The sequence below is a fragment of the Dermacentor variabilis genome, chromosome 7 (genome assembly GCF_050947875.1).
Source record: "Dermacentor variabilis isolate Ectoservices chromosome 7, ASM5094787v1, whole genome shotgun sequence".
NCBI classification, from domain to species: Eukaryota; Metazoa; Arthropoda; class Arachnida; order Ixodida; family Ixodidae; genus Dermacentor; species Dermacentor variabilis.
In genome coordinates, this window is record NC_134574.1 from 87,714,833 (window position 1) to 87,731,459 (window position 16,627).

The 16,627-nt window shown below is 45.9% G+C and overlaps 1 protein-coding gene across 1 annotated transcript in view; it reads left to right on the top strand.

Moving 5' to 3' along the window:
- The window catches only part of LOC142587610 (mitochondrial basic amino acids transporter-like), a 48,355-nt gene that overhangs the window by 24,988 nt on the left and 6,740 nt on the right, over positions 1 to 16,627 (top strand). The window contains exon 3 of the mRNA XM_075698749.1: positions 13,174 to 13,257. Coding sequence (XP_075554864.1) covers positions 13,174 to 13,257 — 84 coding nt within the window. The remainder of the gene's footprint in view (positions 1 to 13,173; positions 13,258 to 16,627) is intronic.

Here is a 16,627-nt window from a genome sequence, read left to right on the forward strand (position 1 = left end):
GGGATGAAGATTCTGAAATGGTGACGATGGTGTACCGCCGACACGACAGCGGGACAACGACCGCATGTAGACAATGGAATGACGGCAAGCGTACAACGACGATGGCATTGACGATGGCGGCGTGACCACGATGGTATGACGAGAATCGGATGACCAAGCTGGAATGACCACGAAGAAGCGACTACCATGGCATCGCCACGACGGTATGACAATGAAAGTATCAAGATGTTGGCATGAGAATGACGGCATAATCATGACTGGATAATAGCAGCATGATTAAATTGAAATGATGAACATGTAATGACGTCGATGATGCAACGAAGCTGGTATGAGGACGACGGCAAGACGATAATAACGGGGACGGAGTTTGTGAAATGATGGCGATGGTATGAAGACAACTTGACGACGGCAGGACAATGACTGTGTGATGGCAGTGGCATGATGACGATGCTATGACGAGAATCACATGAAGAAGCTGTGATCACAACAATTAAGTGGCCCTGACCGCGTCAAGACGGTGGCACGGCAACAAATGCATGACGACAGTATGACGATGACGCACTGACGATGATTGCATGACAACGACGGTGTGACAATGACGGCACAGTCCAATTCGAAGGACGACAGCCTTATTACGATGGAATGAAGATTAACTAATGAATAAAACGACGAACACGGCTAATTACGACGACGGCATGGCGACATTGAGTATACGACGACCGAGTTACGAGGACGACTTGAGTGGAATGACGGAGCCGGAATGACAACTACAGATGGATGGATGGATGGATGGATGGATGGAAGTCACTGCATCAGTGTCTGCACTATACGGGCCTCCATGCTCACATATAATTTTTGTGCCACGTTAAGCTCTTGCGCTCAAAGCTGGTTACGCGAACGTCTTTTTGAGAAAGCAATTATACGGAGAGTCAAGCACGGTCAGGCTCAAACGCAGCAGCAACTCAGCATACGGCCTTCCTACTCAACCGGCTTGCGCTCTTTCACGGCATCCGATGCTGTGGCCCTACTTGAGAATTCATCCTGAGAGGTGCCTTCGCGTAGGGCTGCTGCGTGATCTCGAGTGCTCGATTGCGGCCACTATAAAATCAATTTAAATTACACAACTTGTTAAAAAATTACATTGATGCGCCAACGTAGAAGAAGCTGTATGACGGGTTCGAAAGCGTTCGATGAGAGGCTAAGTGAACACAAGGCGCAAATATCGAATGACGGGTACTTTTGATAGACGTCCTGAAATTTTTGCTTTGTGGAAATGGGTCCACGTTTGTTAAGCCATCACTGCCTGCGTTCTGCGATTCATTCATTTAGCGTGAATGCTAAACATAGACATCGGTATGTAAATACAAGTAAAATTATAGTTCTTAAGGGAAACTTTCTTAGCCGCTTCCTTTGACGTTCCCGCTGCTGCTGCTGCTGCTGCTGCATGATGAAAACAAGCACTATATATAGTTCAAAGAAAGGCGACCGAAAAAAATGGAAAGTGGGCGGGGGCTAGTGATGTACAGCTTTAACACAAACACGTCGTCCTCGTCATTGCGTCGTCTTCATGTGTTCACCTTCATTCCATTGTGATCATTTCTTTGTTGTCATGCCGGGGTCAATGTTACGCAGCCTTCACTCTGTAGACGTAACTGCGTTATCATATCGTCTTCATCAACATTTCTTCATCAATCCGTAGCCATGGTTCTGTCGTCGTCATGCCATCATAGTCATGCACTCGCCGCTGTGCCGCAGTCGTCTTACCGTCATCATCATACCGTCGTTGTGATCTTGTGTCGTCATGCGGTCATCGTCAATGCGGGGACATACAGTCGTCTTTATGCATTCGTGGTTTCCTTGATGTCATCATGGTCGCACAATCTTCGTCATTCTAGCTTCGTCAAACAATTGTAGCCACGCCATTGTGTTCACGCCACCATCGTCATACAATGCTCTTTATTCAAGGGTTGTTATTTCATGGTCGTCATACAGTTGTCTAACGCCGTCATATGCCATTGTTTCTGTGTAAAAATTAATGGAGTGGTTTTTTTTCTTTTTCCTGGAGTTTGCAAGGCTTCAGTTCCTCAGACCCATCTACGCTGGATAGCTGTTCTTGAAAGAGTCGTCGAAGAAATGCACAAAAAATACCATGAACACCATGCAGGCTTCCGCAGAACTATTACTTCAGTACCATTAACACTTTCTTTATAGTGTCTCTTATGACAGCGGCCATGCGCCAGCGCTCGAAGCTTGGCAGGAAAGTCACTTCAGACGCCGGTCAGACGCGTTCGAGCTCACGATGATTTATTGGCATCCCAACAGTCACCTAGCCTGCTTGAACTAATCAAGCGATATATTGATATTTCTCACTCTAGAATTTTTTCCGCCTTCCTAATATTTTCTTGCTTCCTTAGGACATCTATATCTATCTTGTATAGTTACCTAACGCTGTAACAGATAAAGTCCTACCAATTACTGCTCTGTTTTTTTTTTCACCTATACCCCGAACGTATCTTTTTTATCTCTACTGGTTACTGAAGTAGCGTCTGCGCGCACCAAGCGGAAGGAATCAGGCAGCGGAATCAAACGCATGGGAACGCGGTCAGTGGGAAGGCCGTAAGCTGCGTTGCTGCTGCGTTCGAGCGCGGCGGTGGCTAAAACCTTGCTATCGCTGTCAATGCTTCACCCTTCGAGAGAAACTGTGCTTGTTTTTTTGCACAACGCCTCCATCTCAACGCGGCTTCATATTGAACATGCGTGGAAGCTGTGTTCGTTATCAGAAATTTTACTGCGGAGCTATATATGTTTAACCTCCCATACATTTTTCAGTGTCCGTGCCTCAAAACTCCCGCGCCCTCTGTGAAGAGGCAAAGAAAACCAGTGTGGCACGTGGTGACGCCTGGCGTAGCAAGAGGAAAGCTAAGGAACAACCAATACATAGCTTCATGCAATAATTGCTATACGGGACTCAGGCGCTAGTGCCTACGGGCATAGAGTTTCCTACAAAAATTACTAGAGGGAACTCTGGCGCTGCAGTCGTTGTCCTACCATGGGAATGATGGGAAGTACATGGATTTGTCTGATCTTCGTGCTTGTGGATTCAGACGTTCTTGTGGCTTTGTATATTACGCTATATAAATCTTATTGTCGTTTACTTTAGCGCAATCTATATTCCTCGAAGTGCAGAAGACGCCGGGAACGCGTAAGTTTGCTATTAATTGCAACAATTGAGGTTGTCCAGGTGGCCAAATCGAAACTTGCCAAGCGTCTCAAGGCGCTCGCATGCCCGCGATAAATTCGCAAGGGCGTTTCATTCGCTTGGCGATACATGCGTCCGTGGCTTAATGGTTTCAATATGAGGCTTCTGTGCTAGAGACCCTGTGTTCGAATCCTGCCATCGGGCAATCTTATGTTGTTTATTTAATTATTCATTACGCAGCACACTGTTGAAAATGACGAGTTTACAAAGTCACAAAGCCGTTTGAAGCCAAAAGGGCGAAGTTTAGGCAAATCCATGTACTTCCCATAATTCCCATGCTGGGACAACCGCTCGCATTGCAGCTCCCGTAGACACTAGCGCCAGAGTTCCCTCTAGTAATTTTTGTAGGAAACTCTATGCCTACGGGGGCTGCAATCGGGGCGGTTCAGCCAGTATGGGAAGTACAGAGATTTGCCTGAACATTGTCCTTTTGGCTTTAGACCTCTCTTTGACTCTGTAGATTCGTCATTTTCAACAAAGTACTGTGTAATAAATCAATTTACATTATTAAAGTCATCCGCCGACAGGATTAGAGCACATGACGTCTCTAAAAGAAGCCCGACATTGAAACTATTACGTCACGAACGCATGCATCGCCAAGTTGAATAGAACGCACTTACGAATTTCTTGCGGGCAGGCCAGCGTCTCCAGACGCTATGCGCGTTTCTATTTGGACCTCTCGACAGGCTGAGCCGCCTTTAGTAGTTATTGTGCGTGTTCGCAGAGTGTTCTACAGACGCAGAAAGGAAAAGCGCCGAAAGTAAGTAAGCATTTACACTCAGTCGTGTGCTCCGCTGTTAGCCCGCATTCAGAGAGTGGAATGGCTGAGAATTTTTTTAATGTTTCCCATTGGAGCGAAATGCGATAACGTGCCAACGCACTCGAGCGATAGTCGGTTGATCTTATTTTTCAGTAGCGTTTCATGGGGATAACGCTGCATGAGGCGAGGGTGTCTTTTAAAGCGAAAGTTTTACTCGCCACGAACTTGCGATTTCGCCCTGGTCGTGCTCCGAGGAGGCACATGACGTCACACCGCGTTCCTCGTCGTTGCGCTCGTCTCCGCTCGCTTCGCCAGCTGTGTCGCATGCCTGATAACATGTCAAAGGATTGAAAAGGAGAGCTCGCTTGCGCCGCAACCACAGTTGAGGCGGCAGTATGGACGGCGACAATTGTGATAAGCAGGAGGAGGCCTGGAATCGACATCGGAACGAGATTGAGAGGAAACGAATCGCCCAGGAAACAGACAAACAGCGAGCCGAACGACTGGCTAAACGCCGCAACATAGCTAGACAACCAGACTAACCTGGACTTGCAATCAAGATTAACCAAGGCTAACCATGCTATGCCTTAGCTTTAGCTACGTATAACCTGGCATAGCCGAGCTAAGCCACTGCCACTTTTTCCTATAGCGTAACTTTTATTGGACCGTTTCTTTACCCCATCCTTATGTGCAGAGTAGCCAACCGAACACTTAATTAGGTTAACGTCTTTGCCTTTCACCTCTTGTTTTCGTTCCTTCCTTCTTTGCAGTTGGGTCACACGTCGTTCAAAATGGAAGTAGAATGGTTGAAGCGAATACCTTCTAGTAATGACATAATGCGCGACTCGACAAAATACGCCGACGCGTGCGCTTACTGTTTATCCTGGCGCTACAGTTCAGTAGCTGTCATGCGCATTTCGTCACAGCGCAAAAAGACAAAACGCAAGGTTGGAGAAGGCCACGGGACAAGCGCTGACTCGCAACTAAGTTTTATTCACACACAACAAGATGCTTATGTACGCGCAGTATCGTGGCAAGGGCACGGCTGCCCGATTCTCTTTGGAGGCACGCGTGATCGAACTGCAGTGGCTAGAGCCTATACATGGTGCTCAAGCATAACAGGTGCACACGTTTCATGGGCTCAAGCAATAACACGTGTCATCCCCCATATGTAGCACACTCCCTATGTACAATGAGCTATCAAGGTTCTGTTGGCGATAGTGATATCGGTGCCTGTAATGCAGTCAGCACCCTTGCGTGCGATGTGAGCTGCTTACTATCGTGTCCTCATCCCCATGTCGAAACTGTACACGCATGTCGGCAAATAATGGCAAGCCCTTGCAAACACTTTGTCTGTGTGTCGTTTATCATTTTTTTTGCGCTGCTGTTACAAAATGGAGTTGTACCAACTGATCCAACCCTAAGTGTTGTGGTTGTCTTGAGGTTACGCCGAAGGTCTCTATATATGCCCGCATCGCGTGGTCGCCCCCACCGCAGCCGCTAGCACAAAAAAGCGAGGAGATAGCATTTGGGCGAGTCAACCAAGACCATATAGCCTTGGTCAGACCTGCTTTTGTATAGCGGCTAAGCGCAATCTTTAGTGAAACCATTATCACTGAAGAGACCGGATAACAAACCGCTCGTTGAGTCAGAATTTGTTTGCGCGTTATCCTCTAGTTTGCTTTCTCTGGCTGTTTTCCCAATAGTTACCCCAACTCGGCTTCGTGTCAACATGTCGATACGCCGAGCCCCTAGAAAGCTGACTTCTGTACACATACTTGTCAAGGCCTTTGCAGTCAGTGATATATATTTACTTTATGACGTGGATTGTATCCCTTTGGTACAAAATGGAACTGCATTAAAAGCACGTGAAGCTTTTCAGCATGGCTCCGCTTTCAAGGTCCTTACTTCAACCTACGACGCCAAAAAAAAGAAGACAATGTACAGTAATAGAGGTGAAAGGAACAACGCCGCTACTCGCAACAAATGCTCTCATATTGGATCCATATTAATGAAGCGCGCCTCACATGATGCAGGAGTGGGGTCGCGGGAACCCACCGTATACAGACAAGTCAAAGCCGAAGGTCAATGTCGCTCGTTTGACGAAGTCGACGGTCACCCAGAATAGTGCGCAATATTTTTTCTTCGTAGAGGCTTAAGATTCCAGAAAGACTAGTGACATATAATCTGTAGACTGAGTTCATTACCCTAGTAGTACACATAGAACAGCGCCCAGACAAGACGCATAAAAACAAAATTTCGGGAAAAAAGCACAGCCGAACGCTTCTGTTCAGGTCTCAAGACGAGGACAAAGAGAAGATGATCGATCGCGAGGTGCCTTGGCTGTTCGACAAGGTTTCTTCGCACCACGGTGGACCGTTTGGCATGTGGCTGCAGAATGCTCAAACGGATATTCGCTCTGTAATTTATATGTTCCTAAAAAAAGAGCACGAAACTCGTTTAATCTAATATTTGTTGAAAACGTTTTATTTATTTATTTATTTATTTATTTAATTCGCAAGACTACCGACTCCAGCGTGAGTCGTTGCGCGATGAGTTACGAGTGATGAGTATAGAGTTTAGCTACAACTTGCAAGTGACGTTCTAGCTGGAATTAACGTGAAACCTGATTGAAAGTGTGCGCGCCGATCCGTGGGGAGGGGGGAGGGGCACAAATCGCAAGGAAGCGCGGTTAATCGCAATCGACATCACCCTTGTGAGAATCATTCTTAAGTCAAGACGCTTGGTTAGACGGAGATTTGCGAAGCAAAGAAGAAAGAAACAAAGAAACAAAGAAAGAAAGAGTGGCGATAGCCAGATGTCACAGAAATTAAATTTTGAGATGTCACACATAAACGTCCGACATCATCAAAAATGGAAGATACATCGTCTGAGATGCTTCTTCGAGGCGAGCGTATATTGTACATGTAAGCCAGAGCTTGTGCACGCCAGCATCCACGGTAAGCTGTGTCCGACTAAATATAGTGTCTATGCAGTGACGTCATTTGCGTATTGCACCGTTCCACGTCTTTCATTCCCTCTATTTTCTATTCCTTGGTGCTTTGAGCTGCAGTGCGAACTTGTCCGCCTTATCAGCCATTCGTCAATGAATCTTTTCTCCTTTCTCTCCAGCATATCACTACAAATCGTCTCACTCTCTCTCTCTCTCTCTCTCTCTCTCATTTCTTGTTGTGCGTGCCCAGACACTTTAATGTATATCCAAAAGCTACCGGGGGCTATACGTGAGGTGCTGCCCCGCTGGATCACCAGTTCAATTTTTGAAAATACTGCTAAGAAAATTTCCGCGAGCGAGCTGCTTTGTGCTTCTTCCCAGACGCAACGTGGCGAAAGCGCCAAAGGTACGTGTAACACACGAGAGTCCTTATCGATCGCTACTGCGGATAAACTGTTCCCAGCGTCTAGATATTGAGCGGTGATGCGATAAGAGGGAGCATGCTGCAATTCGTTGCAACCACGTCGGAAAGGGCACGAGCAAAGAGAGAGGAGTGCGCCAGCCCGGGCTTCTGCCGCAACCCGTGAGAGTGATGGCCTGGCAGATAACCTGGCCTCGCAGCGCAGAGGAAAGTGACGCAGCTATTGCCTGCGCATGCGCGGAGAACTTTTTATATAGCACCTACGTCCCGGAGTGTAATTTTCAGTACAGAGCTTTAGCTCACCGTGTCAGGTGTTGGCGTTGCGGCAGCCTAAACATGACTACGTTCTGGGCGCTTTTATATTTTTGCAATACGGCTCACCAAATCGGGCCCGTGGCTATGTCATTCGTCAAGTTAGCACGATATCGTGGAATCGAATCCCTGCCGAAGCGGCCCCTTTGCGATGGCAGCGGGACCCAGAACACACGTGTGTACTTAGAATAAGGAGCATTCAGATAAAAAACCAAATCTCTAGATGGTCTAAAATATCACTGTCACGTTGTAGCGACGGCGATGAACCATATAACGTCGTATCTGTGAGTTACCAATCTAACAATTAGGTGAACCCGCGACAATATTCAAACGTTTACGGATACAATTGAGGCCTGTTGCGCCGAGCGAGAACTCGATAACAGTGACGCATCCGGTGAAAGAAGGTCAGCGTCAAAAACCCGAAATAATATACACGCGATAATACAATCGTGCTTAGGAATATACTGTGTGATCACTTTTAAGTTTTACACAATTTTTGAAGATATGCTGCGGTAGATAGCTGAACTCTTGTTCTCTAACTGGATTATTGAAGGATACGGACCCTACTAACATGAGAAATCGAAACACGTGTTCAGCTAATTAACAAAACCAGTAATGAACTTCTTAATTAATTACGTTACATTACATATTGCAATTTACGAACTGTAGCCGGTGAGCCGATGTTCAGCGAAGGCGCTGAGCACGCCACACGAGCACCACAAGCGACGTACGTCACGCGCACGCGCGCATGCGCGGAAGTGCAACCAACATCCTCATTCTTCTAGGCCCTCCGACAAGAGTAGGGGCCTTCGTGAACCAACTTATCGTTCAAAAGTAAACTGCGTCATAAAATGCGGAAAGTGATACTTACACGCAAGCTACAGACATGATAGCTTCGCATTGCAATACGGATATACTAGAAAAAATAATTCTGTTAAGATGAAACTCAAACACAAACTCATTTTCCAGATGCCGTTTTTGGGTGAGCACGCTATAAAAAAACATCTAGCGTCTAACAGCTTCTCTGTAAAATATGCAAATTCAACGCACACGTTCCAATTGATGTCAAGCGAAGCTTTACTGCGGTGGGTAATTAAATTAAATACACCCAACATAGACGCATGCAAAGTATTTGTTTTCATTCCATGGCATGTCTAACCACACCGAAAACGTAGCAAGCCTAATCTCCTGCATTTTTTGTTTATGAACTACACTGTTCGGAGGATATGCCTAAATGCGAATTCCAAATAAGGCGAATGCTTAGTGTGAGACGTCTATGCAGCGATGCCATCGACGCCATTCCTTGTTCGTCGTCATTCTATCGTAACCATTCTGTCGTCACTCAATTGTCGTTATGTCGCCGTTGTCATGCCATCGTGATCATTTCGTCGTCCTCACACAGACGCTGCCGTGCCGTCTTCGTCATTCCCGCTTTTTCATCCATTTGTCGTCGTGTCGTCGTCTTCAGGCAATCATCGTCATAGAATATTAGTCACGTCATTGTCCCGATGTTGTCGTCGTCACACTGTTGTAGTTATACCATCGTCATAGTGTAAGAATGGACATGTTATTGTCATCACGGCGACTTGTTATACGTTTTTGTCATTCCATCGCTATCATTCCTTCTTCGCCATCCCATCCTCATGGCGTAGGCATCGCGCAGTCGTCGTCGTGCCGCCATGCTCATGGGCGACCTTGACAAGCGAATACCCCAGCAAAGTGGGACAATATTGGGGTATGTGGCACACCAGCTGAAGCAACGGAAGTCTCAGAATAATCACATATGTTGAACAAACGTAACTTCAGGAACGTTCTCTGCCGTTAGATTGCTCGATTGCTATTCTCACTACCGTCGAAAGTCATGACGAGATGCTGATGATGCTGCTGCTGCTGATGATGATGATGATTATGATTATGATGACGATTGTGGTGGTGGTCCTCTATCATGGCTCGTACCAACTAAGGGGGATAGGCCAATAATCGGGTGGCAGTGGGGAGATGATGATGATGATGATGATGATGATGATGATGATGATGATGATGATGATGATGTCCGAGATGAGTTATGCCATAATTGCTATGCTTCGTCTTCCTCGAATTCCAGCCATGATCTATCCGTGCACTGTTACATGCAGATATATGTAGGTATATACAAAGACGGGCTGACCCATGGAATACACACGTTGCAATAGCAATAGCCATTCGTTGCAGAACACTTATATGATTAATAAAGCAGTGATAACCAAACCAAGACTTCTTCGCATCGCGTTGATGTCAGGTGGAGTTGAGTCTGCTTTCATTTTAAACACAGCAAGCCTCATCAAGTTTTGTGCCGCGGATACCAAGCAACTCGGTTTTTTTTATTCCAATATGTTTCGGTAGGACTTGCTAAAATAATGATTCCTCTTATGCACCGATGATCACCATTTTTCCAGTGTGCTCATGTATCCCTCGAGGACGAGTAGTCCTTCAAACCAATCACTTACAATATTTGCTAGGCATTTGATTTTTATCACTGACGAAGCACGAGTGTATTCAGAATCAAAGGCATTATTAGGTTCGTAATGTTGTATTTCACGCTTTTTACAGCTTAGAGGTCCGGGTTACGTGGCTTGACATTGCACGTGAAAATCGACGTTCACAAAAGGCTCGCTGTGCGCAATCACGTGATCGCACTTGTAGTCCACGAGCATCGAATCACTCTGATGCCGGCTTCTCTCGAGCTCTGATTAGGACCTATCTTCCTTGGTTTCTGAACTGGCATCTGCCGCAGCCCTTGCATCGAATTTGAGCCAAGCAAAATGTGGCAGCATACCTACCCATATACTATGTGCTTCACGTTCGCATATGTCCATAATACTCCAGTTTTTTTCCCGCACATTGTTATCCCCACTGCAGGTCGGCGTATTTCTGAAAAATCCAACGCAGTATTTGTAAGCTTCCCCGTTACAGGCTATTATCTCTTGCCCCAGGCGGCAATAACGTGAGCCGACGGTGATGGCGACCGCTGTTCAGCTGACTCGCAACACACCTCGCGTCCTTTGTTGTCCAGGTGCCCTTTATCTGCTAATCGCATTCCTCTCGCGATAGAGGCTTGGTGGCCATGCCTTCGCAGATAAAAAAAAAGGCGAAAAGGAGGGTGGCAGCGTTCAGCAATTACTTCTGTTACGGCTGGTGGAGGTCTATCCTTTCTTGCGACGACCGCGCTTATCGCCCCGAGCAGTGACGCGATTTACGCTGCGAACGTGACAACAGGATCATTTTACGACACTTTTCCTGGCACTAGTTCTCCGGTTTTGTCCTTCAGTGCGACACTGAAGACGTTCGCATCCATCAGGTTGGCTCGTGCTCACGCCACCGCATCGTTGACCAAACAAAGGCCACATCGTCCCCGGGGCTCAATGGCTCAATGGCAATGGTCCACGGTGGCTCAATGACTATGACTGTGCTGCTGCTAAGTGCGAGGTAGCGCGTTCGACTCCACGCCACGGCAGCCGCATTCCGATCGGGCCGAAAGCGTCCATGTGCCAAGATAACTTTACGAAAAATCAATTGGTCAAATTCCGTCTGGAGGTCTCCGATACGACGCCTATCGTAGACTAAAGATGGCCTTGACTCAATGAAATAATCAGTAGCGTGGCTGCATCGCATTCATTCGCACGGGCGCATCTTATTTTAACATGTGCCGCCTTCTTTCTGCGAGTCGTCAACCAGTCGAATACATTGTCACATGAAGTTTTTTTTTTCTTCACTTGGCATTGCTGATCTTGATGTTGACAAACCTCGTAGGCGGGAAGATGAGGTAACTTACACACGGTACATACATACAGTATCTCGTACCGAAGAATCTGCAATTTATCAGTTAGACATGGAAATTTGAAGGCGTTACATTAAATGCGCGATAGGCGTTTCCATTACTGTGGCGCACGTGGGTGTCGCGCATACGAACTTACTATCCTTGCCTCTCAGGATATATCGGACCGTATACCTCTTCAATATATCGATTGAGTTGTGGCTTATTTATCATGCATTGTCTTTTTTACAACCCAATTTGTCTTGGCCCCACACTGTCTTGCCAATAAAGGAAATAAACTAACCGAATTTAGACGTTCTCGTTGTGACCTCACTGATGGCGCAGCGACGCAAGTTGAAAGATACGCGTCAACCATGAGAAAGAGATGCTGTAGTTTTAATCGGAGCAATTCAAGCGACGGTGTCTAACAAACAGATTTTTCTTGTCGTGTAGGTTTTTTTTTTTGCATGTGAAATGTACTTTGGGAGAGACTTCCGTAAAACTGAGCGCGGATTTTATTTTTTTGCGAATATTTAAAGGCACACGTGGTGTTGCTACATCTGCTTAAACAAAATCGTTCGGAGCTTCTTAACAGGCACGCCAATCTTGAGATTCATCCGAACTCGGTAATCCCGCCTCAAGCTCGCACCACTGCGTTCCTGCAGTCATTCTTTGCCCGAACTGCCCGAGACTGGAATTAATGACCTTCTGAGGCCAGCTGCGCTCATTCGTGATACAGCGTGTTTTACATCTGTCATCGAGTGCTTTCACTAATCTTTGTAGTGTCATCATCCTCATTCCCGCCTTTTACGTGCCCACCCCTCATGTAAAGTCCGATTGGGATCCTTGATGTATGATGTAAGCAATAAATAAATAAACAAACAAGCAAATAAACAAGTAGACAATTAATTAATTAATTAGTTATTTGGTTATGGTCATGATTTCGTATGCGTAGAAGTTGCACTCACATGGCCAAGACAAGGTGGAAAACAGAAACCTTTCTTTTTCGTCGTGTTACCTGACGAGACAAATTTTTGTCCTACCCCTGAGTAGTTTTCATATGTGCCAGGTATGGCCGTTTACTGACTGTTGAGAAACCTAAAAACGCTGTTGTGTCGAGACCGACGTGAAAGTTTTCTAACGTAATAAATATTTTGTCTAGTCAGCACTCCTCCGATTGCAATTCCAGACGCCGAATTATCTTCAGGACTACGCAAAATGTCTGCAGAAACATTGATTAGAAATTTGTTGAATATGGTACACGACGTAAATTATATCTGACTTCTGGCGTTCGTTTTGAAACTTCCTGCGTACATTCCGATATTTGCGCTTTTGAAATTGACCTTCTGTTGTCTTCCTCTAATGTTCGTACGTGGATGCTTTGATTAATTCTTATTGATTTTTCGTGTACGCTAATTGAGAAGACAGAATAGCAAGAGCAAGGCGAGCGGTCAGACCGTTTGTAATAGGCTTTTGAATAGTGAGCTGCTGGGCTAGTTGGTTTGACATGATTTTAGCAAAGGGCAGCGCAGACGCGTTCCGGAAAAAAAGGAGACTTGGACAGGAGAGACGCTCAGTTTGTTATTGATGTTATGGATGACAGACAGTTTCTTAGTGCGATGTTATTGACGTGTTTTGTTTATTAAATGTCTTTTTTTCTACTCTTTCACCGCAGGTCCGCTTACAGACCCAAGATGGTTTATCTCATAGGTACAAAGGAAGCATCGATTGCTTCAAGAGCTTACTGAGAACAGAGAAGGTGAGTCATCGCACACTTCGCACCTTTCAGCGTGCGATGCTGTGGACATGCCAGCTGCATGTCAATTATTTCGAACTTGTGCCCCGCAAAGTGTATGACACAACTGTATCCGAACTCGCCCGCAAATGGTAGCGTCTGTGCCAAGTTAGCTTTCAACAGCCGTGGATACATGCACTGTTACAGCGCAATGTGCCGTTGTTTGTGATTACTGGTCCTATTATTCCTTCAGGTTTGGTCGTACTATATGTGGGCACATCAATCTGATTTGCAGGAGTCGGTTCAGGGTGTGAAAACTCTATTCTGAACAAGCAGCACTAAGCAAATACAGAAGAAAAACTGAGTCTTGTGTAAGTTTTAAAAACCCTGTGTCCTCTGACTCCAGTAGCCTCGTATAATGTCTCTTTGTTTTTGGTTTTTTGTTCTTTAGGGAAGCGTCCACATGGGTCGCATGAAGCAGCTTTAGCTTGCACCTGACACCTGCTTAGATGTTCTAACATATCCGTAATGCAGAAATGTTCTATTTGGGCAACATGTTAATCTATTTCATTAAAATTTTCTAATCATTGACTGAAAGAAAACGTATAATATTTTTGCCTGTGTGAAAGAAGAAGAAAGTTAAAGCAAGCCGAAATTAGGAAACGTCGAAATTTTTTTACAAAGTACGGCTCACAACTTAGCGGCTCCGCAGCAACAGAGATATCAAAATTTTAACAGCACCTTGTTCAACGCTTAGACTAAGCCAAAGCCACTAAGCGAAAGATTAGATAACCCGGCCGCGGACGCAAAACGCGAAGCTGATGCAGCTGTGTGATATCATCAAACGTGTCTTCATGGGAACATATATTTAAAAAGTATCATGAAAACGAAGCACTATAGTTATCAGCTAAAGGACGCCTCTAGGTCCTTGTTTTTATGTGCGAGCGCGCAAGAACTCGGCTTTCATAGAATTGCGCCTCCCTGACATGATTTCTGCAAAGAATTCCTTCAATAGGTCATGAACAGCTCAGCGTAAGGCGTCCTTAGCGAAGCGATGGCAGAAGACAGCCCCCCCCCCCCCCTCCCAGCACCACAGCTTTTCCCCGAGCGTTGCGTTTCACAGATGCTTGCTGGTCGCGTAACGCTACGTTGACTTCCACCTTATTAGCGCGCTGTCATTCATTGGCTGTCGCGAATCATGACAGCCGTTGTGAATAGAAACCACAAACGGAACACAACCTTAGTAGAGAGAGAGATAGGGCAGGAGAGGGATGGGGGGATGGAGGGAGGGCTTTGTAAAGGCAGGGACGTTAGCAACAGGGAGCTCTGGTTGGCTACACTACACGGTGGGAGGGCATAAAAAGAAAGAGGGAAGAAGAGCAAGTAAACCCTGTACACTGATAAGGAGTATAGGGCAGTCTTCTCAAAAATATTTCATGTGTAAGTCCGTAGGCTGAACAGTTTTTGTAAGTCATTTTGAGTATGTGTATTGCAGAGTCCCATCTGCGTTGTGTTGCGATCGTAGAGCTTCTCTTGCTAGACATCTCTGCGGGGTGCAGATAAGAGCTTGTCTCTCCCTTTCCATAGCTTCTTAGAAGGTAGGGATGCATCCGGAAACTGATTAGACGTGCCGGAGCCAGATGCGGTCATACTCTCAGCGACATCGCTTTTATTATTTTTTTTTACAAAATTTGAATGTACGTAATCTGCCTAAAACGACCGAGCACTGCTTCTGCACGCCAAGCAAGCTGTCACAACAGTCATCTTCACTGAGGGAGCAAAATAAGCCTGATAACAACACAGTTAACGGGCGTCGTCTGCTTTTCCACATTGATGGCCCTGTTTACACCCAACGACGTTATCTGTCAACACAGGAGTCATCAATGTAGGCCAGCAAAACGCTGTTGTGAGAGACATTGTTGACTGTCAACATGAGCCAACCCTTTGTCGCCTGTCCACAAACATACATCGTAGGCTTGCCTCACAGGGTAGCCAGCCGGTACTTACACTGGCTAACCTGCCTGTCTTTCCTCCTCTTTGTCTCTCCTCTCCTTAACGCTTAATGGTCAGGCCGGCTGAAGTGTGTTGTGCAAGTAGCAATGATTCTCGAATCTAAAATTTGTGCTAAAGCTACCTGGATAACCATAGTGCAGGGTACCAAAATATAGACCACATAAGGTTGCTTAACGTGCTCTGTAATTGGACCCTAGGCGCTTTTCCGCATTTTGGGTGGACAGAAATTATATAAATGGATATATATGGGTGCGTCTCTATGACCGAGGTAAAGTAACAGCAGCGATATAAAGCAGCGAAATCTTCAGAAAAGCATAGATGCAGCGTAAAAAAAATGCCGCAAATAATTTTCCTGAAGTATTGTAGCTTTTCTTGCAGTCTTTGTTGCGTCTTTAAATGCCTTGCGCAAACTATATAATCCCAGGTGTTGCGTCTCGCTTTGACAATGAATAGCCTCCGAGGCAACAACTTCCGTCTCCTGTTTCAATATTCCATTGCTGTTTATGCACAGGGTCGGCAGGGTCGAATTTGCTTGTCAGTTAAAGCTAATCGCTCATCGTGAGTGGTTGGTCGCCACTTGTTTACTCAGAGACGTTGGAGCGAGTCATCTGTTGAAAGGGTCAATGACACCGCAGGTCACCGCTTGTCAAGTATGAAGTGCGCCACTATTCGCGATATAGTGCCTACGATGATAGCCGGTACGTTGTCAGTGGTGAAAGTATTCACACGTATTTACCTATCACTCAACCGCCGCCGTAGATTATAGTGTCTCTGGCGTTCCACTGCTGTGCTCAAAGTCGCGGGCCGCATTTCAAGAGAGTCGAAAAGAAAATAAGATGCTCACGTACTTGGATTTAGATGTAGATTAAAATCAAATTCAGAGTCCCCTAATCAGATCGTTGTTTTAACCCCAGAATATATTTATTTAGCTTTAGCCTATCGCACACTGTAGTGCATGCTTCTAATTCAAAGGTCGTTGATCTGACCCTACCAATTTGAATCTGTGAAGACATTGTGGAATAAGCACTCAGTAAAGGTAACTCCTATTCTAGGTAACGGCTCCATGGCAGGTACACCTTCTAAGCGCTCAGTATTGATGCTCTATGGTTACTGCCCTGGTTAGGCGCGACTGGTCATCGCGTACGAATATGATAGTGAAGCTGAAAGTACAGTAATGTTAAGCAAAATCATTGAAGGCTTAGCAAAGGGCTACCTACCGCTTACTGTTGTTGCTACCAGCCCTACTACGTGTCAGATATCTATCGAATTCTCCTGGTTCGTCAGGCGCATGCGCTACTCGGATTATCTGGCATACGAGAAGCTGAATTGAGCATTAAAAGTATAAGCGGGAGCAGTAACGCGTGGCTTGTGGCTCTCCACA